This window comes from Geotrypetes seraphini, chromosome 4, assembly GCF_902459505.1.
Source record: "Geotrypetes seraphini chromosome 4, aGeoSer1.1, whole genome shotgun sequence".
Lineage (NCBI taxonomy): Eukaryota > Metazoa > Chordata > Amphibia > Gymnophiona > Dermophiidae > Geotrypetes > Geotrypetes seraphini.
Genome location: NC_047087.1, coordinates 131,139,816 through 131,166,338, shown reverse-complemented (window position 1 = coordinate 131,166,338; position 26,523 = coordinate 131,139,816). Strand labels below are relative to the sequence as shown.

The 26,523-nt window shown below is 42.5% G+C and overlaps 1 protein-coding gene across 5 annotated transcripts in view; it reads left to right on the top strand.

Moving 5' to 3' along the window:
* The window catches only part of TMPRSS2 (transmembrane serine protease 2), a 236,722-nt gene extending 213,527 nt beyond the window's left edge, over positions 1–23,195 (top strand). For 2 of the 5 annotated variants that reach the window (XR_004539249.1, XR_004539250.1), the window contains 4 exons: positions 3,197–3,339; positions 17,303–17,455; positions 17,625–17,908; positions 20,172–23,195. Coding sequence is in view for 1 of the 5 variants with exons in the window: in XM_033942439.1 (XP_033798330.1) it covers positions 3,197–3,339; positions 17,303–17,455; positions 20,172–20,183 (308 nt within the window). In the remaining 4 variants the exon portion in view is untranslated. Of the gene's footprint in view, positions 1–3,196; positions 3,351–17,302; positions 17,456–17,624; positions 17,909–20,171 lie in introns of all 5 variants that reach the window. The other 3 variants (XR_004539252.1, XR_004539251.1, XM_033942439.1) reach the window with 3 other exon arrangements.
* The last annotated feature ends 3,328 nt before the right edge of the window (positions 23,196–26,523 follow it).

The window sequence follows — 26,523 nt, the reverse complement described above, 5'->3', positions numbered from 1 at the left end:
AAGGCACTGTGTCTTTTTTATTTCCTATATCCTCACATCTGGAACAATCTTCTCCTTCACATCTGCAGTAATGCATCATTTAAGAGCTTTAAGTCAGAGCTGAGAACTTGGTTATTCAACTAAGCATGTAATAACATCTGCTGATTCTGACCATAGAGTGACCAGCCCCTGAATTGCCTGTTTTCTCTTATCTTTTCTCTATCCTTTACCTGTTGTATACATGATATTCTGTCCTATTTATATTGTAGTTTCTTTCCCTTTTCTTGGTTTTAGGTTGTGTACCACTTTGCTCTGCTCCAGCAGTTAAGACAGTATAAACTATAAATCACTTGCTGAGATTTTAAAAATATTCAGCTGCTAAGCACAAGGCAAAGCTGCTGTTTAGATACTAGATTACCAGTAGAGAATGACACGGTGGTTGTTACCGGCGGCTAGCCACGGATAACCTGCCGAAACGGGGAGAGAAAAAATAGTGGTCGCTGCGGGGACGGGGACAAGGCCATTCACCACCTCGTGGAGCGGTGAATGGTTTTGTCTCCACATTGAAGCAATCACGGATCGCGTAGTCCAGCATCCCCACCCGATAGTCGCATCACTCCTTCCTAGTGTGAGCTGGGAACATACGCGATCACGGATCATGCGGTCTAGCACCCCCCTTCCGCCCGATCGCAGCGTTCCTCCATCTCCCTCCCTCCACCTCACCTTAGGTGCTGACTTTAATTCTTCTCCTAGCCGCACAAGTTGTTGAATCTTTTTCTCTGATACAACTTCCTGTTTCCAGTTGCGTCAGAGGAGAAAATTCAACAATTCAAGCAGCCGCACGTGCGGCTGGGAGAAAAAGAATTAAAGGCGGCACCTAAGGTGAGGTAGAGGGAGGGAGATGGCGGAATGCTGTGATCGGGCGGGAGGGGGCTGCTGGACCGCACAGTCGTGATCGCGCATGTTCCCGGCTCACACTAGGAAGGAGTGAGTGAAAGGGAAAGAGATTCTGGACCAAGGGAATGAAGAGGGAGATAAACAAACCCACAGTAGGAAAGAAAGGGGAGGACAGGCAGGTGAGCCAGATGCTGGTAGCAGTGGGGGGGGAAGAGGGAAAGAAGCTAGATGGGGTTGCAGAGAAGAGACACTTTGGTGTGGAAGTGGAAAAGAGAGGAAATCTGGACACAGGAAGGTAACAGAAACAGAGGGGAAATTATGTGCATGGGGCATAGGGACAGAGAAATGGGGAGGGGAGGAGATTATTTGCATGGGGGCAGAGACATAAAGGAGGCATACATGGGGTTGGTATATGGACATGGGGGGGGGGCAATGCCAGATACATAGGGGAGATATTAGAAATGGGGAAAATAGGAACACAGAAGCGAGATGGTTTGTGGGGATGGGACGGGGACCAAGCTCGCAGGCTCCAGTGGCTTGCATAAATTACATTGTAATGCGCCACGAAGGTAAGAGGAAGGGAGGGAGATGGTCGGACCGCATGAGGGGTGCTGAAGGGCGGTAGAAAGGAACAGATGGTGAAGAGGATGGCGAGAGGGAAGGGTGGTGGTGGAAAGGAATAGAACAGACGCTGAAGGAGGGTGGAGAGGAACAGATGCTGAAGGGAAATGTTGAAGACAGAGTGGGGAGAAGACGCTAAAGGGAAATGGGGAAAAGAGTGGGGAGAAGACACAGAAGGGAAATGGGGAACAGAGAGTGGGGAGAAGACGCTGGAAGGGAAGAAGACAGAGATGCCAGACTATGGGGGGGAACAGAGGGAAGAAGATGGGTTCTAGACCAGTTGGGGGTGAGGGTGAAGGGAGAGGCACAATAACAGAGCAAATGGAAGATGCAGAGAGAAGACAGACAGTGTATGGAAGGAATTGAATGATAAGATGAGGAAAGCAGAAACCAGTCAACAAAGGTAGAAAAAAAATTTCTATATTTATTTATTTATTTTATTTTATTTTTTTTGCTTTACATTACATTACATTTGTGATTTCTATTCTGCCATTACCTTGCGGTTCAGGATAAAGTATTATATTAGTTGTGTTGATAAAAATTCATAAACAAAGCCCTGCCAGCTGAACATCTTTCTCTAGTTCAGCGGCCAGAACTTTGATTTATAAGGAAGGAATAAGCTAAATATTGCAGTACTGAGGCTTGTATGGATGCTGCGGGGATGGGGACGGGGCGGAGACAGGGATGGGGCGGTGAAGGGGATGGTGGGGACGAGGCAGTGAAGGGGATGGTGGTCCAGGGATAGGGCAGTGACAGGGACAGATTTTTTTCCTGTGTCATTCTCTAATTATCTTCACTTAAAGCATAACACTCTCTGGCAATATGTTTATAACCTATGATTTTTATCCAGCTTATACTTAGAATACATTCACCAATTATATCATCTGAATAAATGCAAAATGTTCAAATATTTTTGGGAAGCCTCAGCCCCACCACTCCACCGCTAAATTATCTTGTATCTGCGGGAAGAATTATGTGGTGCCTCATCATTGGCCTTCCATTTAAATATAGTTCAAATGTCCTTTGTGCAACTCCAATATTAGTATTTAAATGAAGAATAAATATCCAATTTATAAATATATAAATGTAAAGTGCTTAAGTACTTAACTTAATGTTCAGCCGAAACCTGGGAGTCGTTAATAATTGGATACTTATTCTTCATTTAAATACTAATATTGGAGTTGCACAAAGGACATTTGAACTATATTTAAATGGAAGGCCAATGATGAGGCACCACATAATTCTTCCCACAGATACAAGATAATTTAGCGGTGGAGTGGTGGGACTGAGGCTTCCCAAAAATATTTGAACATTTTGCATTTATCCAGATGATATAATTGGTGAATGTATTCTCTAATTATCAGCACATTTCTTTTTTCAGTCCAACACCTCAAGTGAAAGCTTAGATACGCAATAAGCAATTTTTAAGGAGGCACATTTGCTCTTCAACATCAGATGTTTAGGTGCATTTCAGGCAGGAAACTTCTAGATGGCAGAAATGTTTAAGTGTTAATTCTAATGACCCAATACAACTGAGTCTTCCTTTCTGAGCCGGATAATTGGCAGTCTCCGTGATAATGAACAGTAAAAATACATGGTCTTAGTTCATGTTCATATCTCAGCCTTTTCTGGTTTGATGGATTGTGTTTAATAAATGTAGCTGTGATATGTAGCTAATAGCTCTGATTTATCTTCACAGACAAAGGCTCTCCTGTTTTATTGGCTGTCTCTGTACCACTGATCAGTCCCTCACGATGTAATGCAAGATCTGTGTATGATGGCCTCATCACTGCCTCCATGATCTGTGCTGGTTACCTTCAGGGAGGGAAAGACTCCTGCCGGGTAATAACCAGGTTACTGCAAACCTTTTTAACTTTGTTTCACTTTGGTGATGAGGGGCATTTTCAATATGATGTCTAAATTGGTGTTTTCACTTTCTCTTTACTTTTCTCTTTACTTTTCTGCCTTTTCCCCCTGATTTATCTGGCTGTTGCCCTAACACTCTGGTTATTGCTTGGCGTTTTTTGATCCATGTGGCCCCCCCCCTTTTCTTAACTATGAATGCAATTTTTGCAGCTAGCTTTAAAAATTACATGCTCTCTTTTCTCTTGTTCTTTTCCCTCTTATAAAATGCTCAGCGTTTTTTTGATTTATGTGGTAACCTTCTTTGATTACAATTGCAGGGTTAAGAATCCTTTGGAGCTAGCCCTAAATTTATAAATTTATATCCTTGTTTGGTATTTCTTTTTTGCTGCATTCAATTATTTAAAGTATTATTTTGCAAATAGCCTTTGGGGAGCCCTTTTATATCTCACACCATTTACATTTTTAATGTGGTGGGCATTTCAAATTGTCTATTGGCTGTGTTGTTTTCTATTGTAAATTACAGACATCACTTGATATGTATCGTTGGTTTCTAAATTACTGGAAAAATTTATATAGAAATTCATGATGTTTGCTTATCACCAAGTTGTATATTACATTTTGTTCAGTTTTGTTTATTCTTATTCATTTATTTACTCTTTTATTTATGATATATGTTTAAGATTATTTCATGTTTATATGTCTCCTTTTTATGTTCCTTGATAGCTATTTTTCCAGGCTTCTTTTTGTGATATATTTCTTTTTATCTTTATTACCATGGTATGTATTGATTATTTATAATATATTTCTATTTTTCTCTTTTTCTAACTCTAGTTTTCTGTCTTTATCACATTTCAAGGATATTTACTTTCTCCTATATTGTTCTACATTTCACCCTTTCTCTCACACTTGGTTAATCTTGGTCTCACTCTATATTCATTTGTTTTTCACATTCAACATGTTTATGCATATTAAATTCAAAAATTTTTTTTACATTTTTACTATGCATGAATTTTCTCTCTTCCATTTTTTCTTTCCACACATCTATAATTCTTTTTCCCAAACACCTATCTTAAATATAAGTAGGATCATCAAAACATACAATATTCATATATAGCACTTTTATTATCTTAATTTTTATATGGTTGTTTTAATATTGTATTTGTACCTATTAGTACCCCTGATGAAGGTTTGTCCGAAACACGGACTGTGTTGGGTCCCCTGTCTGGTAAAAGGTTTTTAGTTAAGATTTATTTGTCAAAATAAAATTTGCCTGCACCATGTACAAGTCTGCAGTTTTGGTTTGTTTGCTTAAATCCAAGTGTAGACATTTTGCAGAAGACACACAAAAATCTAATAGAAAACATGTCCATTCTTTATCTTCCCTCCAGACTGGCACAGAAACTGACTGGTAATAGCTCACCATGACCAGCAGGTGGACACTGAGACACAAACTTTTGGCTTTAGTATAAGTGGGCTGTGCAATCCCAAGTACAATCAGTCTGCTCTCAGTCTCCAGCAGTTGGAGATGGTAAGCCTGTACAGTCTTTTCCTGGTTTTTAGTGTAGGGCTGTTGGATTTTATTTAAATTTGACCTTCTTGTCCCCATTTACGGTGCTGGATAGAGCTAAACTTATTAAAACTTATTAAATGGGGTTTTCAAGATCGTGTGTGGCAGTAGCGATTGGCTCCCTCACTGCTTGAGCAGGAGAAGAAGACCCAATTGGGAGCAGGCACACTAAAGGGGGCAGAGTCAACAGCAAAATGGTGCGAGTTGGCAATGAAGACAACAGAAAATATGGCCGCCAGAACTTGAAGACCAGTTGATGCCACAGTAAAATACGAGAACAAAGGAGGGGGTGCATTTACCCATGGGGCAAAGCTTTTGACCGTTCTTGCGGGCAGTGAAAAGTTTTGTTCCCGCATCTGCGGCGATTCAGGCTGTAGCATCTCCGTGGCCCTCAGGCAAACCGCAGCTCACTACGGCTTCCCACAGAGTTTGCTCACCGTGTCATTCTCTAGGCTCTAGTAGTATTCAAATCCAAGCTAAAAGCCCAATTTTTTTTAAACTGTTTTAAAATCTTTAACTCCCACTCACTGCTGTCAGATACCTATACCCATTGTATCATTTCTAATACCAGAATCTCCCCAACCCTGAGATGTCTTGTCTGTCCAAATTAGATTGTAATCTCTTCTGAGCAGGGACCGTCTCTTGGATGTTAAATGTATAGCACCACCTATGCCTTTCAGCACTATAGAAATGATAAATGGTAGTAGTAGTAGTAGTTAGGCTTATATAACTTCAAGGGAAGGCCTTGATATAAATGATTATTTCCAAGATACCTCTTTGTTCCCCCAGACCTTATATGTAGTCTAAATCAAAGGATATGAGATACCACCCCTCCCTTTAGCACCCATGGAATCAAATCCAAGTGAATCTTAACCTCTAAACGCCTACCTAAGCCATTAGTTATCCTATTCCACTATAGCACTCAGCTGGAATGTTTTACAGTGACATTCAACTTTAAGGACACCCATTGTCTCAGAGTTAGAGGACACACTAGAAAACCTCCCCTTCCAAATGAAGCAGAGCAATTTCTTCTGCATTTGAGCTAGTACCTTGCAGGCATGAATCCTTCCAATCCATGAGATGAACAGTCTACTCCATACCTCCAGATCTTGGCATATCCCTTGTATCAGTGTGGAATAATTAACCTCATATAACATTCTAGCTGAGGCTCAGATTCCAAAATATCTAAAACTCTTCTTTGTCCAGTGAAATGGGATGGACCCCCAATAGAGTAGCTAATACCTCTCCTATAGACTCATTTAGAACCTCAAACTTGCGTAATTAACTTTTAATTCTGACACCTTTCAAAATCCTTTATAATATTAGGTAGAGACAATCCAGGATTGGTCATCAATTTTATCACATCATAAGCGAATAACCTAATTTTGTATTCCACTCTAGAGACAGAGAAAGTATCCGCATATAATAAATGTAAACTGCTTTGATTGTACCTTTAAAAGATGGTGTCTCAAATCCCATTTGCCCTTTACCCAATACACTGGATAGTGATGTTGGAATACATTTTTGAGGCATTATTCCTGGGTCTACCTCTTCAAAGCTTTTATTCATCAGTTATATAATCTATCACAATCTGCCTACCTCTGTTCCTAGAGCATACACATTCAGGTTCTTAAGTCTCTCTTCAAGGGTTTATAGTTTAGTTTAGACATAATCCAAATGAGCTATCCTCCTATGGATTGCCTTTAATATTTTAATAATTCTTCATCACCCTCTGCCCTTCCTCTCCACGCCACCTGCAGTGCTCTGGCATGAAAGATAATGATGCAGTGCCATTGAAATTAAACTTGCAAGCTTTTACAACGTAATATTTCAGTTGAAGGTGAAAAGCGTCCCTTGAGTTCCTGGGTCTGAGCTAAGCCTACTTTTCTGTCCTGTGTTGCCAGGTTACTACTTGTTGCTGCAGTGATGCCTCCTAAGGATTGTTCCTCAGCCTCTTATTTTTGTTTTGTAACTATGAGATATTGTAGAATCCTTTGGGAAACAATACGTTGAAAGTGAATGAAACACACAGACACCATGACAAACTCGGAAGAAATGGGAAATACTCAGTGCAATGTATGCCTTGTACATAGTCCTTCCTTGTAGCTTCTACGGAAGATGAAACAAGAATCTAAAGTCAGACAAAATAAACACTCGGGGGCAAATTCTATATATGGTGTCCCGATTGTAGGGAGCGGTAGGCGTCCTACCGCTGTCTAACCATCTAATCGCGGATGCATGTTTTCTTTAAAAAAACACTGAGGCAGGCCACCTACATCTGTCACGGGTGTGGGGAGGCACCTAGGGACATTTAAGCTCGTCCAAGGCTAGGTGTGGGCATGATTTTGCCTGGAAGTGGCCTTGGGCAAGCTTAAGCTGCATTATGTGTTTCCCTAGGGCCATGATAAGCACCTAAAATGTAGGCCAACAAAAAACTGGTCTACAATTCAAATAGACGTGGCCGCTATGCTGAACACAGCAAAGAAATCTCACTACTGTGATCAATTGCAGGGGGCTGCGGCAGGGAACTTGCCCCCTGCAAGGTCAGCTGACAGGAGGGATGCCCACTCCCTTTTGCCAATACCCCTAAACTCCTACCTGATACTGTCCATGACAAGAGTAATGCACGTTCCCTCCTGCTGCCAACCCCGTCGATCCCTTGAACCTCTGACATTGATGACACCCCCTCCCCCCGTGTGCACACACATACACACATCCAATTGGCAGGAGGGATGCCCTCTCCTTCCTGTTGCCAGCCCCATCGATCCCCCGAACACTCCTCATCTGACAGCCCTCGACACTCCCCGACATCTCGGCTGGGTAAGCTGCAGCTATACTCACTCGAGGAAAGCAGAGAGAGGGGAGACATGATAGAGATGTTCAAATATGTCATGGGCCATATCGAGGTGGAAGAAGATCTTTTTTCTTAAAGGACCCACGGCAATAAGAGGGCATCCGTTGAAAATCAGAGGAGGGAAATTTCATGGCAACAAAAGAAAATATTTCTTCACTGAAAGGGTGGTTGATAGCTGGAATAATCTTCCACTACAGGTAATTGAGGCCAGCAGCGTGCCAGATTTTAAGGAAAGATGGGATTGGCATGTGGGACCTCTTCATTGAGGAAGTTAGGGGGTGGGTCATTAGTGTGGGCAGACTAGATGGGCCGTGGCCCTTTTCTGCCATCATTTTCTATGTTTCTAACCCCCCCCCCCAGTACCTTTAGGAGATGGCCGGTAAGAGGGATGCCCACTCTGTTTTGCCGGCAGGCCTGCCTCTTCCAAAATGGCAGGCCTTCCCCTTCCTGGTGCATTCTGTGATGCACCAGGGAGGGGCTTAAGGCTCAAAGTGGCCCAAGCGCCTAAGGCCCCTCCCATAGGAGCCAACCGGAGTCAGGCCTCCTTCCCAGTGCATTCTGGGATGCACTGGGAGTGGCTTAAGACTCTTTTTGGCCAGATATCAAAGGCCCCTCCCATGGGAGGTGTTGGGGAGTATCAGGGAGCATTGGGGAATGTCAGGTGGATATTGGGGAGTGTCAGGAGTTTGGGGGGATTGATTGGGCCAGCAACAAGAGGGAGTGGGCATCCCTCCTGCCGGGGGACTTCAATGGGGGGTTCAGGGGTGGCGGTAAGAGGGATTTGGCATCCCTTCTGCTGTGGACAGTGTTAGGTGGGGGTTCGGGGTGGTGGTGGGAGGAATTGGGCATCTCTCCTGCCAGCCAAGTTCGTGAGGGGGGGGAGAGTCAGAGGTTTCCTGCCACAACCGCTCAGTTGATCGCGGCAGGGGGATTCCCTTGCCGGGATCAGGCACAGTTTTCTAACCAACACCTGTGACATGGGAGCCGGTTAGAGAATCGGGCAGGGTTAGGTGTCTGTCCCTTAGGCCAGACGTGATTCTGTATAGGAGGCCAATGTGCAATTCTCAGCCGCTGCTTAGGTGGCTGCAGAAATAGGCATCCCATACAGAATTTCCCCCTCAGAGCAAACTAGTTTCCTGCTGCATGATGCCTTGACAGGGTGATTGCAGCTGATTTTCAAAACAGTTGTTCCTCTAGAAATTTTCTTCATTTTTATCTATGTAGCCTAATGTAGTGCAATGGGCTGAGAACTTGGGGTTCCCACTGTTAGTTCTTGTGATCCTGGGCAAGTTACTTTGCCCCAGGTACAAAACTGAGAGACAGAGAAAGTACCTGCAAATCAAATGTATTGCTTCTGTATAACTGTAGGTGCAGTGCCTGCTTATTATCTTTGGGAAGTAGGACCGGTACCAGGTGTCCCAAATTAAATCATTAAGTGGAACCTGTGGAGAGTACCAGATTCAACTCTGGCCACCTTATTTGGCAAACTAGATGAACTTTGCAGATCTTTATCTGGCAACATTTGCCATGTTACTATGTTTCCCCTTTTTTTTAATTGGAGATGCTCCCTGATAGATTGTTGATTGGGCTTAGCTTGTACTTATTTTCTGAACGCCTTAGGTAGCATTGTCTTGACACCAATTCAAGTAAGAAGGTGTGGAGTTATAAACCAGTTGCAAGTATACCTAGTGCAGGGGTGTCCAATGTCGGTCCTCGAGGGCCGCAATCCAGTCGGGTTTTCAGGATTTCCCCAATGAATATGCATTGAAAGCAGTGCATGCAAATAGATCTCATGCATATTCATTGGGGAAATCCTGAAAACCTGACTGGATTGCGGCCCTCGAGGACCGACATTGGACACCCCTGACCTAGTGTTACCATATGGCTCCAGAAAAAAGGGGACAGATTGAGACATCCAGGTTTTACTTCCATTGAAAGCAATGGAAGTAAGGAGAACAGATTGAGACATCTTGGTTGCTTTCAATGAAAGTAAAACCCGGATGTCTCAATCCATCCCCTTTTTTCTGGAGCCATATGGTAACCTTAAGTATACCTTGGTCCATAGGAGTCAACTTTCAAAATGATTGGGGGTGCTCAACACAGCACATATTACCAAATCTAAAAGGATGTAGAGCACAGTAGTTGGTGCACACAGAGGAAGTACTTGCTAGAAAAAGCGAAACAGGTCCCACTAGTCTCTCTTCCTCCCTAACCATAACTCATCCATATAGCTTACCAACCTTCTCCCAGCCCATCTACACCACACTCATGCCATGCCTTCCAGTCCATCCTGGCCCATCTCTTCAACCCACATTATCCCTCTCCCAGCCAGTCCTCAATTGTTCCTCTTCTCTACCTAAACTGCTCATGCCATACACTTTCTCTTCTCCCTTTAATATCGTCTTCCTCTTCGCATCTTTTTTCTTCACTTCTTTCTCCCAATGTATAGTTTGACTTTTGTTTTGGAAGCAGGGTGCCTAAAACCCCCATACTTGCTCTACTTACCAGCTTGAGCTTCTTTGCTCCCTGCTTCTCCTCTCCTGCTCTGCCTTGCCCTGCCCTTTACTCTATTCTCTATTGCCTGAAATCATTCATGTCTTCTCATCCCCTGCAGCACTTCTCCAAGAACCTCAGATTGCACGATGGCAGCAGTTCCACATCCAGAAAGTCCTTATGAATTGCTCCACCACATGTTTGAACAAACATAGTAAATGACAGCAGATATAGATCTGTACGGTCCATCTAGTCCGCCCAATAGTTACTCACGTTATAAATTCATGGTTACATTGTCTCTCCTTTTCTTTGATATTTCTGGATCATACAACATAGAAGTCTGCTTGGTACTGTTCTTAAATTCCAACTACTGGAGTTGGCCATCGAAGCTCACTGCAGCCTATTCAAACCATCTTGTCATTTTCGGGATACAGATCATAAAAGTCTGTCCAGCACTGTCCTCGAGTTGCAAATTACTAGAGTCAAAGCCCTGCCCAGCCCATCCTAAACCGAATTGCCATATATGGGACACAAACCATGCAAGTTTGCCCAGTACCAGCCTTAGTTCTTCATTTTATACCATTTGTTTTCTCATTGGAAATCATCTGTGTTCATCTCATGCTTTATTGAATTCCATCACCATTTTCATCTCCACCACCTCCCTTGGGAGGGCATTCCCCTCACTGTCTCTGTGAAAAATAATTTCCTATTGTTACTCCTAAGTCTACTGCCCTGCAACCCCAATTCTTGCCCTCTAGTTTTACCATTTTCCCTTCTCTGGAAAAGATTTGTTTCTATATTAATACTTTTCAAATACTGTATTATATCTCCACTCTCCTCTAGCATATACATGTTCAGATGTTCCAGTCTCTTCTCTTATGTCTTTTGGCACAAGCCCCATACTATTTTTGTCACCACCTTCTGGTCCTATTCATGTCTTTTTACATCCTTAGCTAGATACGGCCTCCAAAATTGAGCCAAGTGGGGCTGCACTAACAACCTATACTGGGGCATGAATGCCTCTTTTTTTTCTGCTGGTTATACCTCTATACAGCCCAGCATCCTTCTGGCTACAGCTAACGCCTTGTCACACTGTTTTGATGCCTTCAGATTCTGAGACACTATCACCCAAAGGCCCTCCCCATCTGTGCATATCTGCCTCTCACTTCCTAGCACATACAACCTCCTTGGATTTCTACTCCCCAAGTGCATCACTCTGCACTTATTTATAATGAATTTTAGTTGCCAAGCATTAATAGTTTAATACATTTAATATGCCACCCTTTAAAATTTTATCAGAATGGTGTACAAATCACTAAAATACATTTATAACACATAATATACGATTTTCAAGTAATTAAAAAGAAAGAGAGAGAATGGCTGACGTCAGATCAGTTCCTTCTATCAAGTGCTTGTTTAAAAAGGTAAGATTTGAACTTTTTAAAAATTAACCAATAACTATTCTTTACATAATTCCACTGGTAACCCATTCATAGGAGCTTTCCAATAAAACACCCTTTCTCTTATAGCCACTAATCTCGCCATCCTAGCTAGGGATAAAGCTAAGAGATAGAAATCTGCAGATCTCAAAAATCTAACTAGCAAATAAGCTTTTAAAATACTTTCCAGATAGGGGAGTTGAGACCATAAATGACCCTATGAATTAAAAAAAAATACTTATAGATTGGTTGAAACTCCAGAAGAAGCCAATAATATTGCAGATATATAGGCCAAACAGAATCCCTCTGCTGAAGCCTACCCAATAATCTAAGGCCTGCATTTTGTAAAGTTCTAACATTTTCAGATCCTTTTTCATGTTTTCCACTTTCTCTGGGTTATCCACTTTGTTACAAATCTTGTTATCATCTGCAAAACGGCAAACCTTACCTTCTAACCCTTTGGCAATGTTGTCCACAAATATATTGAACATAATTGACCCCCGCTCCAATCCTTGATGCATTCCATTACCCACCTTTCCTCCGAGTGAATTCCATTAACCACCACCCTCTAACGTCGGTCCAGTGTCCACCAACCAGTTTCTAATTCAGTTCACCACTTTGGGACCTAATTTCAGCCTATCAAGTTTATTCAAAAGCCTCCTATGAAAAACCATGTCAAAGGCTTTGCTAAAATTTAAGTAAATTACATCTAGCGCATGTCCTCAATCTAATTCTCTGGCCACCCAGTCAAGGACTTCAATCAGATGGTTTGGCAGCATTTATCTTTAGTAAAACCATGTTGTCTTGGATCTTGTAACCCATTAGATTCTAGGAAATTTGCTATCCTTTCCTTCAGCAACGCTTACTTTAGTTTTCCAATAACCAAAGAGAGGCTTACTGGCCTGTAGTTTCCCACTTCATCTCTGTGACCACATTTGTGAAGAGGGTCCATATCTGCTCTTCTCCAATCCCATAGAATCCCTCCTGTCTCCAAGGATTTAGTGAACAAATCTTTTAAGAGGACGCACCAGAACCTCTGAGCTCCCTCAATATCCTGGGATGGTTCCCGTCCAGTCTCGTGGCTTTGTTCACCTTCAATTTTTCAAGTTGTTTATAAACACTTTCTTCTGTGAACAGTGCAGTTTTATCTACTCCATTCTCATGTGTAACTTTGCCAGCCAATCATAGCCCTTTTCCAGAATTTTCTTCTGTGAACATAGAAGTATTTGATTAGCAAGTTTACTTTTTCCTCATAACACACTATATAGTGGTTCATAGCTTCTTTCACTCTCACAATTCCATTTTTTTGTCTTCCTTCTTTCACTAATATACCTGGAAACAATTTTTGTCTTATGTTAGGAAAGGAATGGAAGGTGCTGTTGGGTGATATCAACATGCCGGATACTGAATGGAAAGTTCCATCTGCAGAATTGGAAAGAAGTAGAGATTGTGGATGCCTTTAAAAATGTTTTGCTTGGACAAATGGTGACAGTTCACATGGGAAGGAGCGATACTAGATCTGGTGCTCACAAATGGGGAAAGTGTCTCTAGAGTCCATGTGGGTGCCCATATGGGAGGTAGTGATCAAACAGTTTGGTTTGATATAACATCTAAAATGGAAAGCAGCCACACAAACCTCAATAAGTCCTGAATTTTAAACATGCGGACTTTAGTAAAATGGGGGCGAACCTGAAGAAAGAGCTGATAGAATAGGAAGACATAGGCTCTGGAGTAATCTGAGGAAATACTTTTTTTACAGAAGGGGGTGGTAGATGGGTGGAACAGTCTCCTAGAAGAGATGGTGGAAACAGAGACTGTGTTTGAATTCAAGAGGGCCTGGTATAGGCATGTGGGATCTTTCAGAGAGAGGAGGAGACGATGGTTACTGCGGCTGGGCAGACTAGATGGGCCATTTGGTCTTTATCTGCCTAAATGTTTCAATAAGTGTAAAAACAGTTCTGGTGGTATGATTACCAGACATCTGGATTTACCCAGACATGTCCCCTTATTGAAAACCATTGCGCTCAGGGCCGCGTCTAGAGGGTATCTGCATATGCACAGATGCGACATGATGATGTCACGTGCATGCACATGATATCATCGCATCTCATCCACACATAAGCAGATACCCTCCAGATGCGGCCCCAAAATGAGGTTTGTGTGGTGTCAGGATTGGGGGCGGAGCAGGGCCACATGTCCTCTTTATTGAGGACAAAATCTGGTAATCCTAACTGGTGGTCTAGTGGAGTGTCGCAGAACATACACCTTGAATGGAGAAGCACTAGCTAGGACTTCAGAAGAACGAGACTTGGGAGTAATCATCAGTACAGACATGAAGGCTGCCAAACAAGTAGAGAGGGCCTCATCCAAGGCAAGGCAAATGATGGGATGTATCAAGAGAAGCTTCGTCAGCCGCAAACCTGAAGTCATAATGCCACTTTACAGAACCATGGTGAGACCTCATCTGGAATACTGTGTGCAATTCTGGAAGCCACATTATCGTAAAGATGTGCTTCGAGCCGAGTCGGTCCAGCGGATGGCCACTAGAATGGTCTCCGGATTCAAGGGTCTCTCATATGAAGAAAGACTGGGCAAATTGCAGCTCTATACTCTAGAGGAGCGCAGGGAAAGGGGTAACATGATTGAGACATTTAAATACGTTACAGGTCGTGTCGAGGTGGAAAACGACATATTCGTTCCCAAGGGACCCTCGGTCACAAGGGGGCACCCGCTTAAACTCAGAGGAGGGAAATTTAGTGGTGACACCAGGAAGTACTTCTTCACAGAAAGGGTGGTGGATCATTGGAACAAACTTCCGGTACAGGTGATCAGGGCCACCAGCGTGCTTGACTTTAAGAATAGATGGGACATCCACGTGAAATTAGGAAAGGTATGGAAAAGAGAGGTAACCCAAAATGATAAAGAAAATGGAATAACATCCCCATGAAACAAAGGCTAATTAAGGTTAGAGCTCCAGCTTAGAGAAGGTTGGAAGTGTATATGATTAAGTTTTACAAAAAGCATGAATGGGGTGCAACAGGTAGAAAGGGCTAGTGCAAAGATCCAAGGCACCCTAGATCAGGGATGTCAAACTCTGGCCCACGGGACAAATTTGCCCAGCAGGACAATTAAATGTGGCCCGTGGTCTATCCCGAGATTTGGCCCGCTGTTCCTTCCCTCCCTTCATCCCGGCTTCCCAGTCTCCTCTTCTAAGCAGCCTGCTGAGGATTGCCAATTGGTTGTAGCGAACCTCACAAGCTGCCTCGGCTCCGCAGCACGTTCTCTCTGCTGTGGTCCCGCACATCCTCTTATGTATGGAATCGTGGTAGAGGGAACTTTCTGTGGAGGTGGACGGCAGCCTGCGAGGTTCGACCTAGCTTTTGAGCTTTCTCCTTAATGCCAGCCATACTTTAATATTACTAGGTTTTAAGAAGTGGAGTTTAACCGAGATCTTTTTCTCCACTTTTTATTTAAAATTGTGGTAGTGGTCTTTCAAAGTATTTTAGTAGGGCTTGTTGGCAGAGTAAGAAAAACTCATAATTTAAGGTTTAAATAACTGAGTGTGTGTATATATTTGTGAATTGCTGATTTCAATTATTCCAACATTGTCTGGAAAAATGTTATATCGGGAACTTTTAAGGAATCGTGACAGAGGGTATGTGCTACAGAGGCCGAGGCAGCCTGTGAGGTTCGCTACAGCCGACCGGCAATCCTCTGCAGACTGCTTTGAAGAGGAGACCAGGGAAGGAACAGAAAGGGAGAAAAGTTGGACACAAGGGATGGTGTGGAGGGGGGATAGAGATGCTGGATAGGAGGGTAGTTGGGAAGAGAATGGGGAGATAGTGGACCCTGGGGTGGCGGGGAAGGAGGGAGAGATGTTGATGAAAGGGTAGTTGTGAAAAGGAGAGATGGTGGATCTGGGGATGGTGAGATCCATCGCTGCAGCTGCGGGGATGGAGACAAAATCAGACTTCGGGGGAGGGAAGGGAAACTGAAGGGGAGGACAGAGATGGAAGATGGATGGTTAGCACGGAGAAAGAAGACGACGACAAATGGGTAGGAGATGCTGGCAAGCGAGTTATCAGAAGGCAGCCAGAGCCTGGGACCAACATGATTTGAATAATGACCAGGCAACAAAAAGTAGAAAAAATAATTTTATTTTCTGTTTTGTGATTACAATACATCTGATTTGAAATGTGTATCCTGCCTGAGCTGGTGTTAGACAGCAAGCATGAACTAGGCCCTAAAAGAGAGAGGAAAAGTCTTTAAGGTGCGCATTTAGCTTGCGCTAAATCAGTTAGCGTACCTTAATAAAATGACCCTAAATTATCTTAATGAAAAATTCAGCCCGCGACTTAGCCTATGTTTTAGATTTCAGCCCCTTATGTGATTGAGTTTGACACCTCTGCCCTAGATGAACTGTTAAACTTGTACCCCTGCCCCTAAAGTCCTGCATCTTCCTATTCTTCTCTCACCCACCCATGCACCAGCATTCTCCTCTCTTCTCATGCCTTTCACCTTACCTCCACCAGTGCAGCATCTCGCCCATGTTCCAGCATACCCCGTCTCTTCATCTGGAGGGCCAGCAGCTCCTCTTTTTCCTTTTTGTCTTTTGTTGCTCAGTTGATATCGCTGTGAGTAGAACAGCTGGAGATCAGTAGCAGACCAGCAGCTAAACAAGGAAGCATGGGGCTTCAATACATGCTGAAGGCCTACTGCATCCCCACCCTCTCTATAACAGTAAGTTTGTTTGGAGTGGGTGGATAAGGGACGTGGCAGACCTTTAACATATATGGGGCTAAGGCCTTGCATTTCCTTGTTTAGCTGCCAGTCTATCTGCTCAGCTCTGGCTGTCATGCGCATTGAAAATAGAGAGGAACAAAATTTTAAGTACTGTACCTGTCCAAGTTGCTGCTGACTTTTGCTCCCCGTCCCCCACCCCAGATTTCAGCATTCTAGGCAACCATCTAATTTGCCTAATGGAAGTGCTAGGCTTGCATGATTGTGTACCCTTTTAAATATACTTATGACAAGTAAACACTTGATGAAACAGGTAGTGAATTTAGAGTAAGTATCTTATTTAACTCAATATGCAAACTGTTTAGTGTATGAGAAAACCAAGAACTGTTTGTGCAGTTTCATCTTAAATAGTATTTTGACAGAAGTGAAGGTTTTAAATCTCCAGTAGTGAAACATTAACAAAACAGAGAAATATAATTCAAATAAAGCTTATTTATTTAAAGCATTTATATTCCATATATCCCCAAATCTATGCAGATTACAAGAGGACCTTATATGAGGTACAGTTTGTGGGATGGGATCCAGCCTCTGGTGGTAGATTTTTATCAGTCCTGTAACTTGTTGCCAGAAGATGTGGTCAGAGCGATTAGTATAGCTGGGCTTAAAAAGGATTTAGACAACTTCACTTTGCCTGTTATTACTGTGGTTTTCCAAATTCTGTTCTAATGGGTGAAGAGGGAGTCAGGATGTTCACATCCATTCTACTAGAAACCAGCTTTAGATATGTTTGACCTGGTCTCCCTTTTACTAACGGTGCCATTAATTCCTCTCTCATGTTTTGCATAGGGTGATAGTGGAGGACCCCTGGTTACAGATCTAAACTCCTTGTGGTGGCTGGTAGGTGATACCAGCTGGGGAATTGGCTGTGCCAGTATAAACAAGCCTGGCGTTTATGGGAATGTGACCTACTTTTTGAGTTGGATTTATGAACAGATGCAGGTAAGCTTGTCTTTCACATATCTAAAATCTCCCCTTTAGAGGAAAATGTTCTTTATTGTGATTTTGTTCTGTTTTTCCAGTATAAAAATAACTCCAGACCTTAAGTAAAACATGGAAAATGACTGCATAACCAGTCTGCCCATCTAACTTCTACAATCCCTCTCCCTAGCTACAGGTCTCAGCTCCACAACCTCCATGGGAAGACTGTTCCATGCATCCACCACCCTTTCCGTAAAATAAATATTTATTTAAATTACTGCAGAGTCTATCCAATGACCTCTCAATGCAGAGCTTCTTTTAAGGCACCTATCAACAAGCCTTTTCCAGAGTAGACTCGCATCCTGGAGCTCCCTTCCAGAAGTCTTGCATTAAAGCTAATCAGTGCACAGGCACTGACAGGAAAGTAAGGCTACAAGAGCTCAGAACTGCCGTGAAAAGTTTGTACAGTAAAAGGTGAGCATTCCTTGCTGTGTTTATTTTAATACTGAGTTCCTTATAATGCATTTGCATAAGATTCTCAGTGTCTGATACCGCTATCAGTAAAAACCACTGAGAACCCTTATGCTCATTTGGAGATTGAACTAACTCGCATGCAAGATTGGCTAAAACCAGCCTTACTCAAATGGTAGGCTTTTGAACATCTGCCCCCCCAAAAGGATACCTCTGTTTAAAAAAAAAAAAATCATAGAAGCTATTCCTGATCAGATGGCAATGCCAAAGAGACCACCAAAGTTGCTTTAATCACCAACTGTCTCCGAGGTCTCCAAAATATAAAACATTTAGAACATCAGTCTCAAGAGCTGGATCTAAAGCAGGTTGAGATTGTAAAAGTTCTTTTTATTTGCAGTGTCCCGCAAACTTTCTCAAGCTGCGGCACACTAAAGTAGTGATTGCAGCTTGAGGCACCCTGAAGTGCACAGGCATCACTGAAGACATCACGCATGTGCAAAGGCCCTTCAGACGGGCCCCAAGATGCCAGTGGGAGGTGCAAGCAGGGAAAAGGGCCAGAGAGAAGGAGAGGTGCTAGTGCCAGCTGATTGCCTACAGGACGTACCTCTTGCTGCGAGAGGCGCCTCCTATAGGCAGTCAGCCTACAGTCTCCTCAACCCCAGTATGCCCCAGCACACCTGAAATCTTAGGAGGCACATTAGTAAGCCTTGATGCACTGGGGTAGATAATAAACTCGAGTGATCGGAGGTATAGAGTCTTGTGGTATCAACAGAATTTCCTTACATCTCTTGATGTAAGTGGAGATTTAGGGATAATAACTTTTGTCTAAAGATTAAGCTGGCCACTGTGGTTTGTAATAGTTGGGTCCTTTTTACTAGAGTAGTAGAAATGCCAGCATGGAAAGCACTGCAATAATCCATCTGATTGAGATTAGTGCCTGCACCAATGAAGCAAACTAATTTAAAAAAAAATCAATCAATCAATTAGCTCAGCTGTTTAAATTTAAAGAAAAATATTTTATATAAATTCTTAACTGGAGAATCAGTCAGTGAGGAGTCCTCCATGGCTTCTAATACTTCTGGTGGAATGCTCAGTTTTAAATGAATTGTTAAATGTTTAATGGCAAAGTATCAGGTATTAGCCTAGGGCCATTACCCAGTCGTCATATTTTAGTTTTGGAAGTATTCAGTTTTGGTATATTAGATATGGCCTAATGTTCTACATTCCTAATGCTGTTAAAGATGTTGGCAAAAGATTCATTAATGGTAGAACTGGCTGTCAACATCATAGATATGACTATCAACTGCATAGGAAAGAATTGAATCACCTTCTCCCTTCATAATAGCACCTAGCGACAGCATGAAAATGTTAAACAGCATAGGCAATAAAAGGGAGTCTTGGGGGGGGACCCACATACAGGACTCCATGACGGAGAAAAATATCTTCCTTTTTACTGACATAAGATGTTTCTTCCAGGAACCTTTTAATCTAATCCAAAACTATCCCAGATATACCCAATCCGTTTGATAAAAGAATTTGATCAACATAGGGCCAACATTTTGACATCCCATGAATGGGGAAATCCATCACAAGGACTGATAATGGTTGTCACCAGCTGCAGAAGTCCTTTTGCATATTGGAGGAGGAGGAGCAGCCTAAACGTTACTGCAGTGAGTGCAAAAGCAGAGAAGTCAGGGTTCAAATCCCACTGTTGATCTTAGCCCTCCATTGCCTCAGATACAAAACCTATGGGTCTGTGTTCAAAAGCAAATATCCAGATAGCAATATATGTATAACATGGATATTCAGAAGCACTGTCCCAGATAATACATCTGAATATTTGTTTAGACTGCCTCAGTGCTTTCTGAATAGTGGAAATATTGCTTGCTAGCCTGATAACTTATCCAGGTAACTTAAGACAACCTTTTTGCTTTGGTAAGTTCTCTGAATAGCAGTCTGTGAATATTGCAAATAAATTTTGACAAGGACCCATATTATCTGGATATTCACCACTAGTCACTGCCCAGATAGTGGCACATAATATCCAGAGATTCTTCGATTGTCAGAGCCAGAAAAAGAATGCTGACAGTGGAAGCTGAATATTCCCATTAAATTGCAAGCCCTTAAAGGGAAAAGAAAATTCCTGTTGTACTTAAGTGTAGCGTACTTTGCCATTCTCTATTCTGTAATATTCTATGACGCTACCTATCTTATTTTTCACATGGGTGGCTAAAACTAAGCTCTGCATTTCTTGCCATTTTAACAGGCAAACAGATGAAACTGGATGTGGAGGATTTTTCGACACTGGTCCCGTTTCCAAATGCTGCTGATGGCTAATGTGTGACTTTCAACAATTTTTCCAAGGCTGTTGACCAAAGGCTATTGACCACTGTGTGCTTTTACAAATTATACTGACTCTGTTTTCTGACCGTAGCATTTTTAGGTTTTTACATTTTTATAGTGACTGAAAACAAAAATTTATAACTCTGTAGTAATTGCTCCTGACCTGCTTTGAGCACAGGACTCCTAAGTGTCATCAAATCTTTACCTTGAGAGGATAGTAACAAAGTTTTTATAAGATTTATTTTAAATAATGTATAAGGAAACCAAGAGCTCATCTGTATGAGATGAAATTATGCAACTGGGGGACATTCCAAAGTGAAAGGTATAAAAGTTTCCGGTGGTAGAATATGATCCAAACAGAGGGTCCTTTGTACATGAGAATGTTAACAGAACAAATGCATCTTGTGCATAAATGGAATTGGATCCAGATGCTGAGATAGAGGCTTTAGGTTAATTCTGTAATTTTTTTGACACTCCTTTCTTTCTGATACATCATGCTACTTGTAGTGCTGAGAATGACCACCAATTCCACAGTTCATTTATCTGGAGGTTCAGAAACTAGATTGAATGAGGTTTTCCTCCATCACACTGATGCAGGTCTCGAAGCAAGTTTATTAGGAGGATGTTGGGTTAGCAGGAAAAGTCAGGAGATGGCCTTTTTTTAATATCCCATTGTAAGTTCAAGCATAGTTTTTATCTAGAGGAAATAGATCTTTGGCTCTAAAAATGCAAAGAGTTAAAATCAAGACCAATTCAGGCTGTTCCAAATTATAGCACTCACTTGGTAACCACAGTGGAATAGCTCACTGCATTGACCAGCACACACCGGTACCAATCTTCTACTTCACTGCCCCAGGTCTCTAGGCATGTCACTAATGAAGAGCAATTTGGATACAGAAGCACAAAAATCTATGCTTGGTAAAAACCCGAACAGGTGGGTGTAGCATAAGTGGTATTTTTTCAGTAAAAAAGATTTTTAACATTTAAAAGATGGATACTAACATTTAAAAACTGCTTTATAACATAAAAGCAGCCTTTGAGGAAAGACTGAGCCCTTATTTAGGTTTTTGCTTCACCCATCTATTTAGTGTAAATTTTGAGGCTTTTACATACAAATTGCCAATCATTAAGTGATGCATACACTTTGTAACCCGAGCAGAGAACTGGTAACTCTTTGTCCTTGAGAACTAGAATCCTTGAAGGACACACTACCATATAAGATGACACTGTAGGACAGGGTCCTCAAATCTACTCCTCAAGGTCCACAACCCAGCCCAGTTTTCAGTTTTTCAACAATGAATATATGAGATCTATTTGCATTCACTGCTTCCATTGTGTGAAATAGATCTCATACCTAGTCATTGTGAAAATTCTAAAAGCCGGGCTGGGTTGTAGACCTCAAAGACTGGATTTGAGGACCCCTGCTCTAGGATTTGAGTTTTTGGTGTTTGAGACCACATGGTCCTAGCAGTCACACTGATAACCGTTCCCAAAGATGGTGCACTGCAGTACTTCTATATGAAACAGAAAACAATATTGCAATCTAGTGGGCCATTGCTTCTCAACCCTCTCTTGGAGGTATAACTAGCCATTTGGGTTTTCTAGGACTACTACTACTTTTAGTGCCATCGACTCATGCTTGTGTCCTAGTGACTTGATGAGTTACCGATCTAAAAAGAAATCGGTTTTGTAAGGTCTCCAGCGTCATCTCGGTGGTTGCTTGCAACATGTCCAGCCATCTGATTGCAGGTTGCCCTCTTCACCAGGACTACTACAATGAATATGCATTAGTGAGATCTGTATACAGTAAAGATCCATTGTATGAGTATCTATCTCAGGCATGCACATGGTTGTTTTTCTGGAAAACTAATTGGCTAAGTATGCTTGCTAGAAAGGGTTGAGAGGTTTCTGGCTAAGTTACCTAGACATAAAATTAATCATCAGTGTTATGGGTGACTAGTGACCTTAGAATATAGTCTAATAAGCACTATTATAAAAGTAAAGTTTCAGGTGGAGATAGAGGGGTGACAACTGAGCACTGATTCTTCTGTTGGTTGAGCCTTGATATTCTTCATCATCATTCTGCTTCTATGAATAGCACTGACCATTTTTCTGCATTTTGCTACATAACTACCTCAGGATCCATGAAATCCTACTTTTCTAACATTCTAAGCAATCTGTGTCCCTCCCCTCCCCCCCACTCTACATCTGCTGGCTGTTCTTGTTTTACCAATATGTGTTCTAAATTTTTTTAACAAAATTATTTAATTTCTGTAGTCTTTACACGCTTTGTGATTTTTAAAAACAGTTGCACATTTTTTGCTATGATTTGTAGTAATTTGGTTTAAAACCACTCCTTTTTCTGAGGCTGAACTTGAGAGACACATTCATACTTTGGATATCTCAGGATGGGAGTAACATGGGTTTCTCATTATGAACACAGTAGTGCCTCAGTTCACTGAAAGCCATAATAAGAAGTGAAAACAGAGGGTTTTCAAACACTGTATTATTCCTCAGGAATGATGCTGAAAGACTGACAGTAGGGAGCATGCGGGTGTTTGTAGTCTCCTTTTACTGCTGCTAGTTACATTTATTTTTTGATATGACATTGGTAGCACTATTAAGGAAAGGCTTATTGTTAATGTGCAGCATCTGAACCAAAATGCAAACTTTCTTTACAGCAAGAAAACCAATGCAGATGGACATAACTAATTCTGAATTACTGGCTCTTTTACATTAAAAAAAAATAGTTAAATTTTGGTAGTGGTTACAATAATTAAAAGGGTTGATGTCCAGCGTTTTTAAGGGTCTACTATTTTGATTTTAAATAATGGGACTCATTTCATAATTAGATATTTGGATCTTTAAAAAAAAAAAAAAAATTCAGCTAAATCAATTGAATAGTTGTGTATTGAAGAAATACCCTTACAGATTATACAGTTATAAAGTGTCAGTATTTTCCCATAGGCTTGTTTCTTCAAGTACCGAGATGGTGAATTTGAATCAGTTTGTCCTTAACAATTGAAGCTTTTATTTTTATATGTACACTATCGTTCCATACAAATACCTTGTGATAACATTTACCCCCCTTCTTTATTAACACGTAGCGTGGGGCACTGGCAGCGGCGGTAACTGCTCCGATGCTCATAAAATTCCTATGAGCGTTGGAGCCGTTACCGCCGCTGCCAGCGTTAAAACCCACGCTACGTGTTAGTAAAGGAGGGGGTTAATTGGCTAGACATGTAGAATGAAAGGAAATACTGTAAATTTAGTACCATAAGTGCCTAGGAGAAAATGGAAAAAGAAACCAGTATTGCTACTCCTCTGTATATTTGTACCATGATTTGTTTCAATCAGCAAATTAAACATTAATATAAAATGTATCTGCTTTCTTTTATTTAAACTCCTAAGTCTCTTTCCTGGGGGGTCTCTCCAAGTACTGCACCGGGCATCCTGTGTTCGTGTATAAGATTTTTGTCACTGACATGCATCACCTTACACTTATCCACGTTAAATTTTATTTGTTTCAAGTTTATTAGGATTTTATATACCGCCTATCAAGGTTATCTAAGCGGTTTTTACAATCAGGTACTCAAGCATCTTCCCTCTCTGTCCCGGTGGGCTCACAATCTATCTAACGTACCTGGAGCTACGGAGGATTAAGTGACTTGCCCAGGGTCACAAGGAGTAGCGCGGGGTTTGAACCCACAACCCCAGGGTGCTGAGGCTGTAGATCCAACCACTGCGCCACACACTCCTCCTTTGTCATGTTGCGGCCCCTTTCTCGTGCATATTTGTCACGTTGCAGGTCTTCGCAATCCTTCTGTGTCTTCACTACTCTGAATAACTTCATATCATCTGCAAATTTAATCACCTCGCTCATCATACCAATTTCCAGGTCATTTATAAATATGTTAAAGAGCACGGGTCCAAGCACCGAACCCTATGGCACTCCACTCATGATGCTTTTCCAGTCAGAGTATTGTCCATTTACCCCTACTCTGTTTCCTATCCTCCAGCCAGTTTTTAATTCACATGAATATTTCAACCTCGATTCCATGGCTCGCAATTTTTCGAAGTAGTCGTTCATGCAGGACCTTGTCGAACGCCTTCTGAAAATCCAGATATACAATGTCGACAGGGTCACCCTTGTCTATCTGTTTACTCCCTCGAAGAAATGCAGCAAGTTCGTCAAGCAAGATCTCCCTTTGCTGAAGCCGTGCTGGCTGGTCCTCATCAGATTATGTCTGTCAAGGTGATAATGATGCGGTCCTTTATCAATGTCTCAACCATCTTTCCTGGCGGCGAAAAGGGTGAACAGAATGCTAGGAATGATTAAGAAGGAGATCACAAACAGATCGGAGAAGGTTATCATGCCACTGTACCGGGCCATGGTACACCCCCACCTGGAATACTGTGTCCACCACTGGTTGCCGTACATGAAGAAGGACACAGTACTACTCGTAAGGGTCCAGAGAAGAGCAACTAAAATGGTTAAGGAGCTGGAGAAATTGCTGTACAGTGAGAGATTAAAGGAACCGGGCTCTTTCTCCCTTGAAAAGAGGAGACTGAGAGGGGACATAATCGAAACATTCAAGATAATGAAGAGAATAGACTTGGTAGATAGACAGGTTGTTCACCCTCTCCAAGGTAGAGAGAACGAGAGTGCACTCTCTAAAGTTAAAGGGGATAGATTCCGTACAAATGTAAGGAAGTTCTTCTTCACCCAGAGAGTGGTAGAAAACTGGAACGCTCTTCCAGAGGCTGTTATAGGGGAAAATACCCTCCAGGGATTTAAGACAAAGTTAGACAAGTTTCTGCTGAACCAGAACGTACGCAGGTACCAGTTAGGGCACTGGTTGTTGACCTAAGGGCCGCCGCGTGAGCGGATTGCTGGGCACGATGGACCACTGGTCTGACCCAGCAGCGGCAATTCTTATGTTCCCTTTCCTTTTCTTCCCTCATCTTCCTTCTCAATTTATTTTCTGCATTTGTCTAGATTGTTTTTACTACCCTGCCATCAATTTCCCTTTTCACTGTTTACCTACAGCTTGCCACCTCTTTCTCTCACCCCCTCCAGTGTTTTACTAACTCAATCCTCTTCCCTCCATCAAGTGCCCTCTTTTTATTTATCCTCTCCTTCCATCATGTGCCCTCTTTATCCCAGGACAAGCAGGCAGCATATTATCAACATGTGGGTGATGTCATCCATGGAGCCCCATAGTGGAGAGCCTCGCAAGCAACTTGCTTGTAGAACTTCAAAGTTCGCGAGTGCTACACCGCGCATGTGCAAGTGCCTTCCCGCCCGAGTCAGGGCACTCGTCTCCTCAGTTATTTTTCCGCGGAGCTGAGAAGCACCTGTTTCTAGCTCTGCCCCATTGTCCATTGCCTTCTCACACCGCAGCTTTGTTTCTTTATTTATTTCTTTTGTTTTCAAGTCGTCGTGTAGCGTATGTAAAAAAAAAAAGAAAGACCTTTTTTTTTCTTCTTTCTTCCGTCGACCGGCTTGGACTGCGACCCTAGCCGTGAGTCTTCGTTTCGGCTGCAGCCGTTTTCTTTCATGTCCCTGCTTGTTACGGGATTCAAACGCTGTAGTCAGTGTAACCATGCATTTTCTCTCACTGAGCTACACCATTGGTGTATTAACTACTTAAGACCTGACCACCGTCCTGAGTCCTGCGCCCGCTGTGCTACTTTTCAGGAACGGGCTCTCAAGAGACGTGAGGTCCAGATTCAGCAACTTTTCGGGGTCATGGAACCGTCTGCTAAAAAGGCCTCGTCCTCGACCCCATCAGCGGCCTCGTTGGTAAAACGCTTGACCTCGGGCAAGTCTCCTTCGTTGGGGAAGTCATCATCTCCTGCTCTTCCGAAGACCTTGTCCTCAGGCAAGTTTCCTTTTTCCTCATCAGGTTCACTGACTAGGAAGCTTCCAACCCTTCAACCAGAGTCTCAGGCAATCCAGGCAACGAGTGCAGTCGTGCCGGCCTCTACAAGACCTCCTTCAAAGCGTGCCTCCAATAATAGGGAATACTCATCCTCGAGGTCGCCCTCTATGGAGTGCACTGCTGCACCTTCAATACCAGTTGCATTAGTTACGATGCCACTTTCCAGGACATGCTGGAAGCTATTCTACACAAGGAGCTTAGCACTATGTTTGCTCAATATGCTCCGGTCTCGACCCTGCCCTCTGCAAGCCAGTCTGAGCATGTACTCGAGGCACAACCTGCTAAGCCTGTGAGCCTCGTCCGCAAGTGAGTCCTCGCCTCGTCAATCCA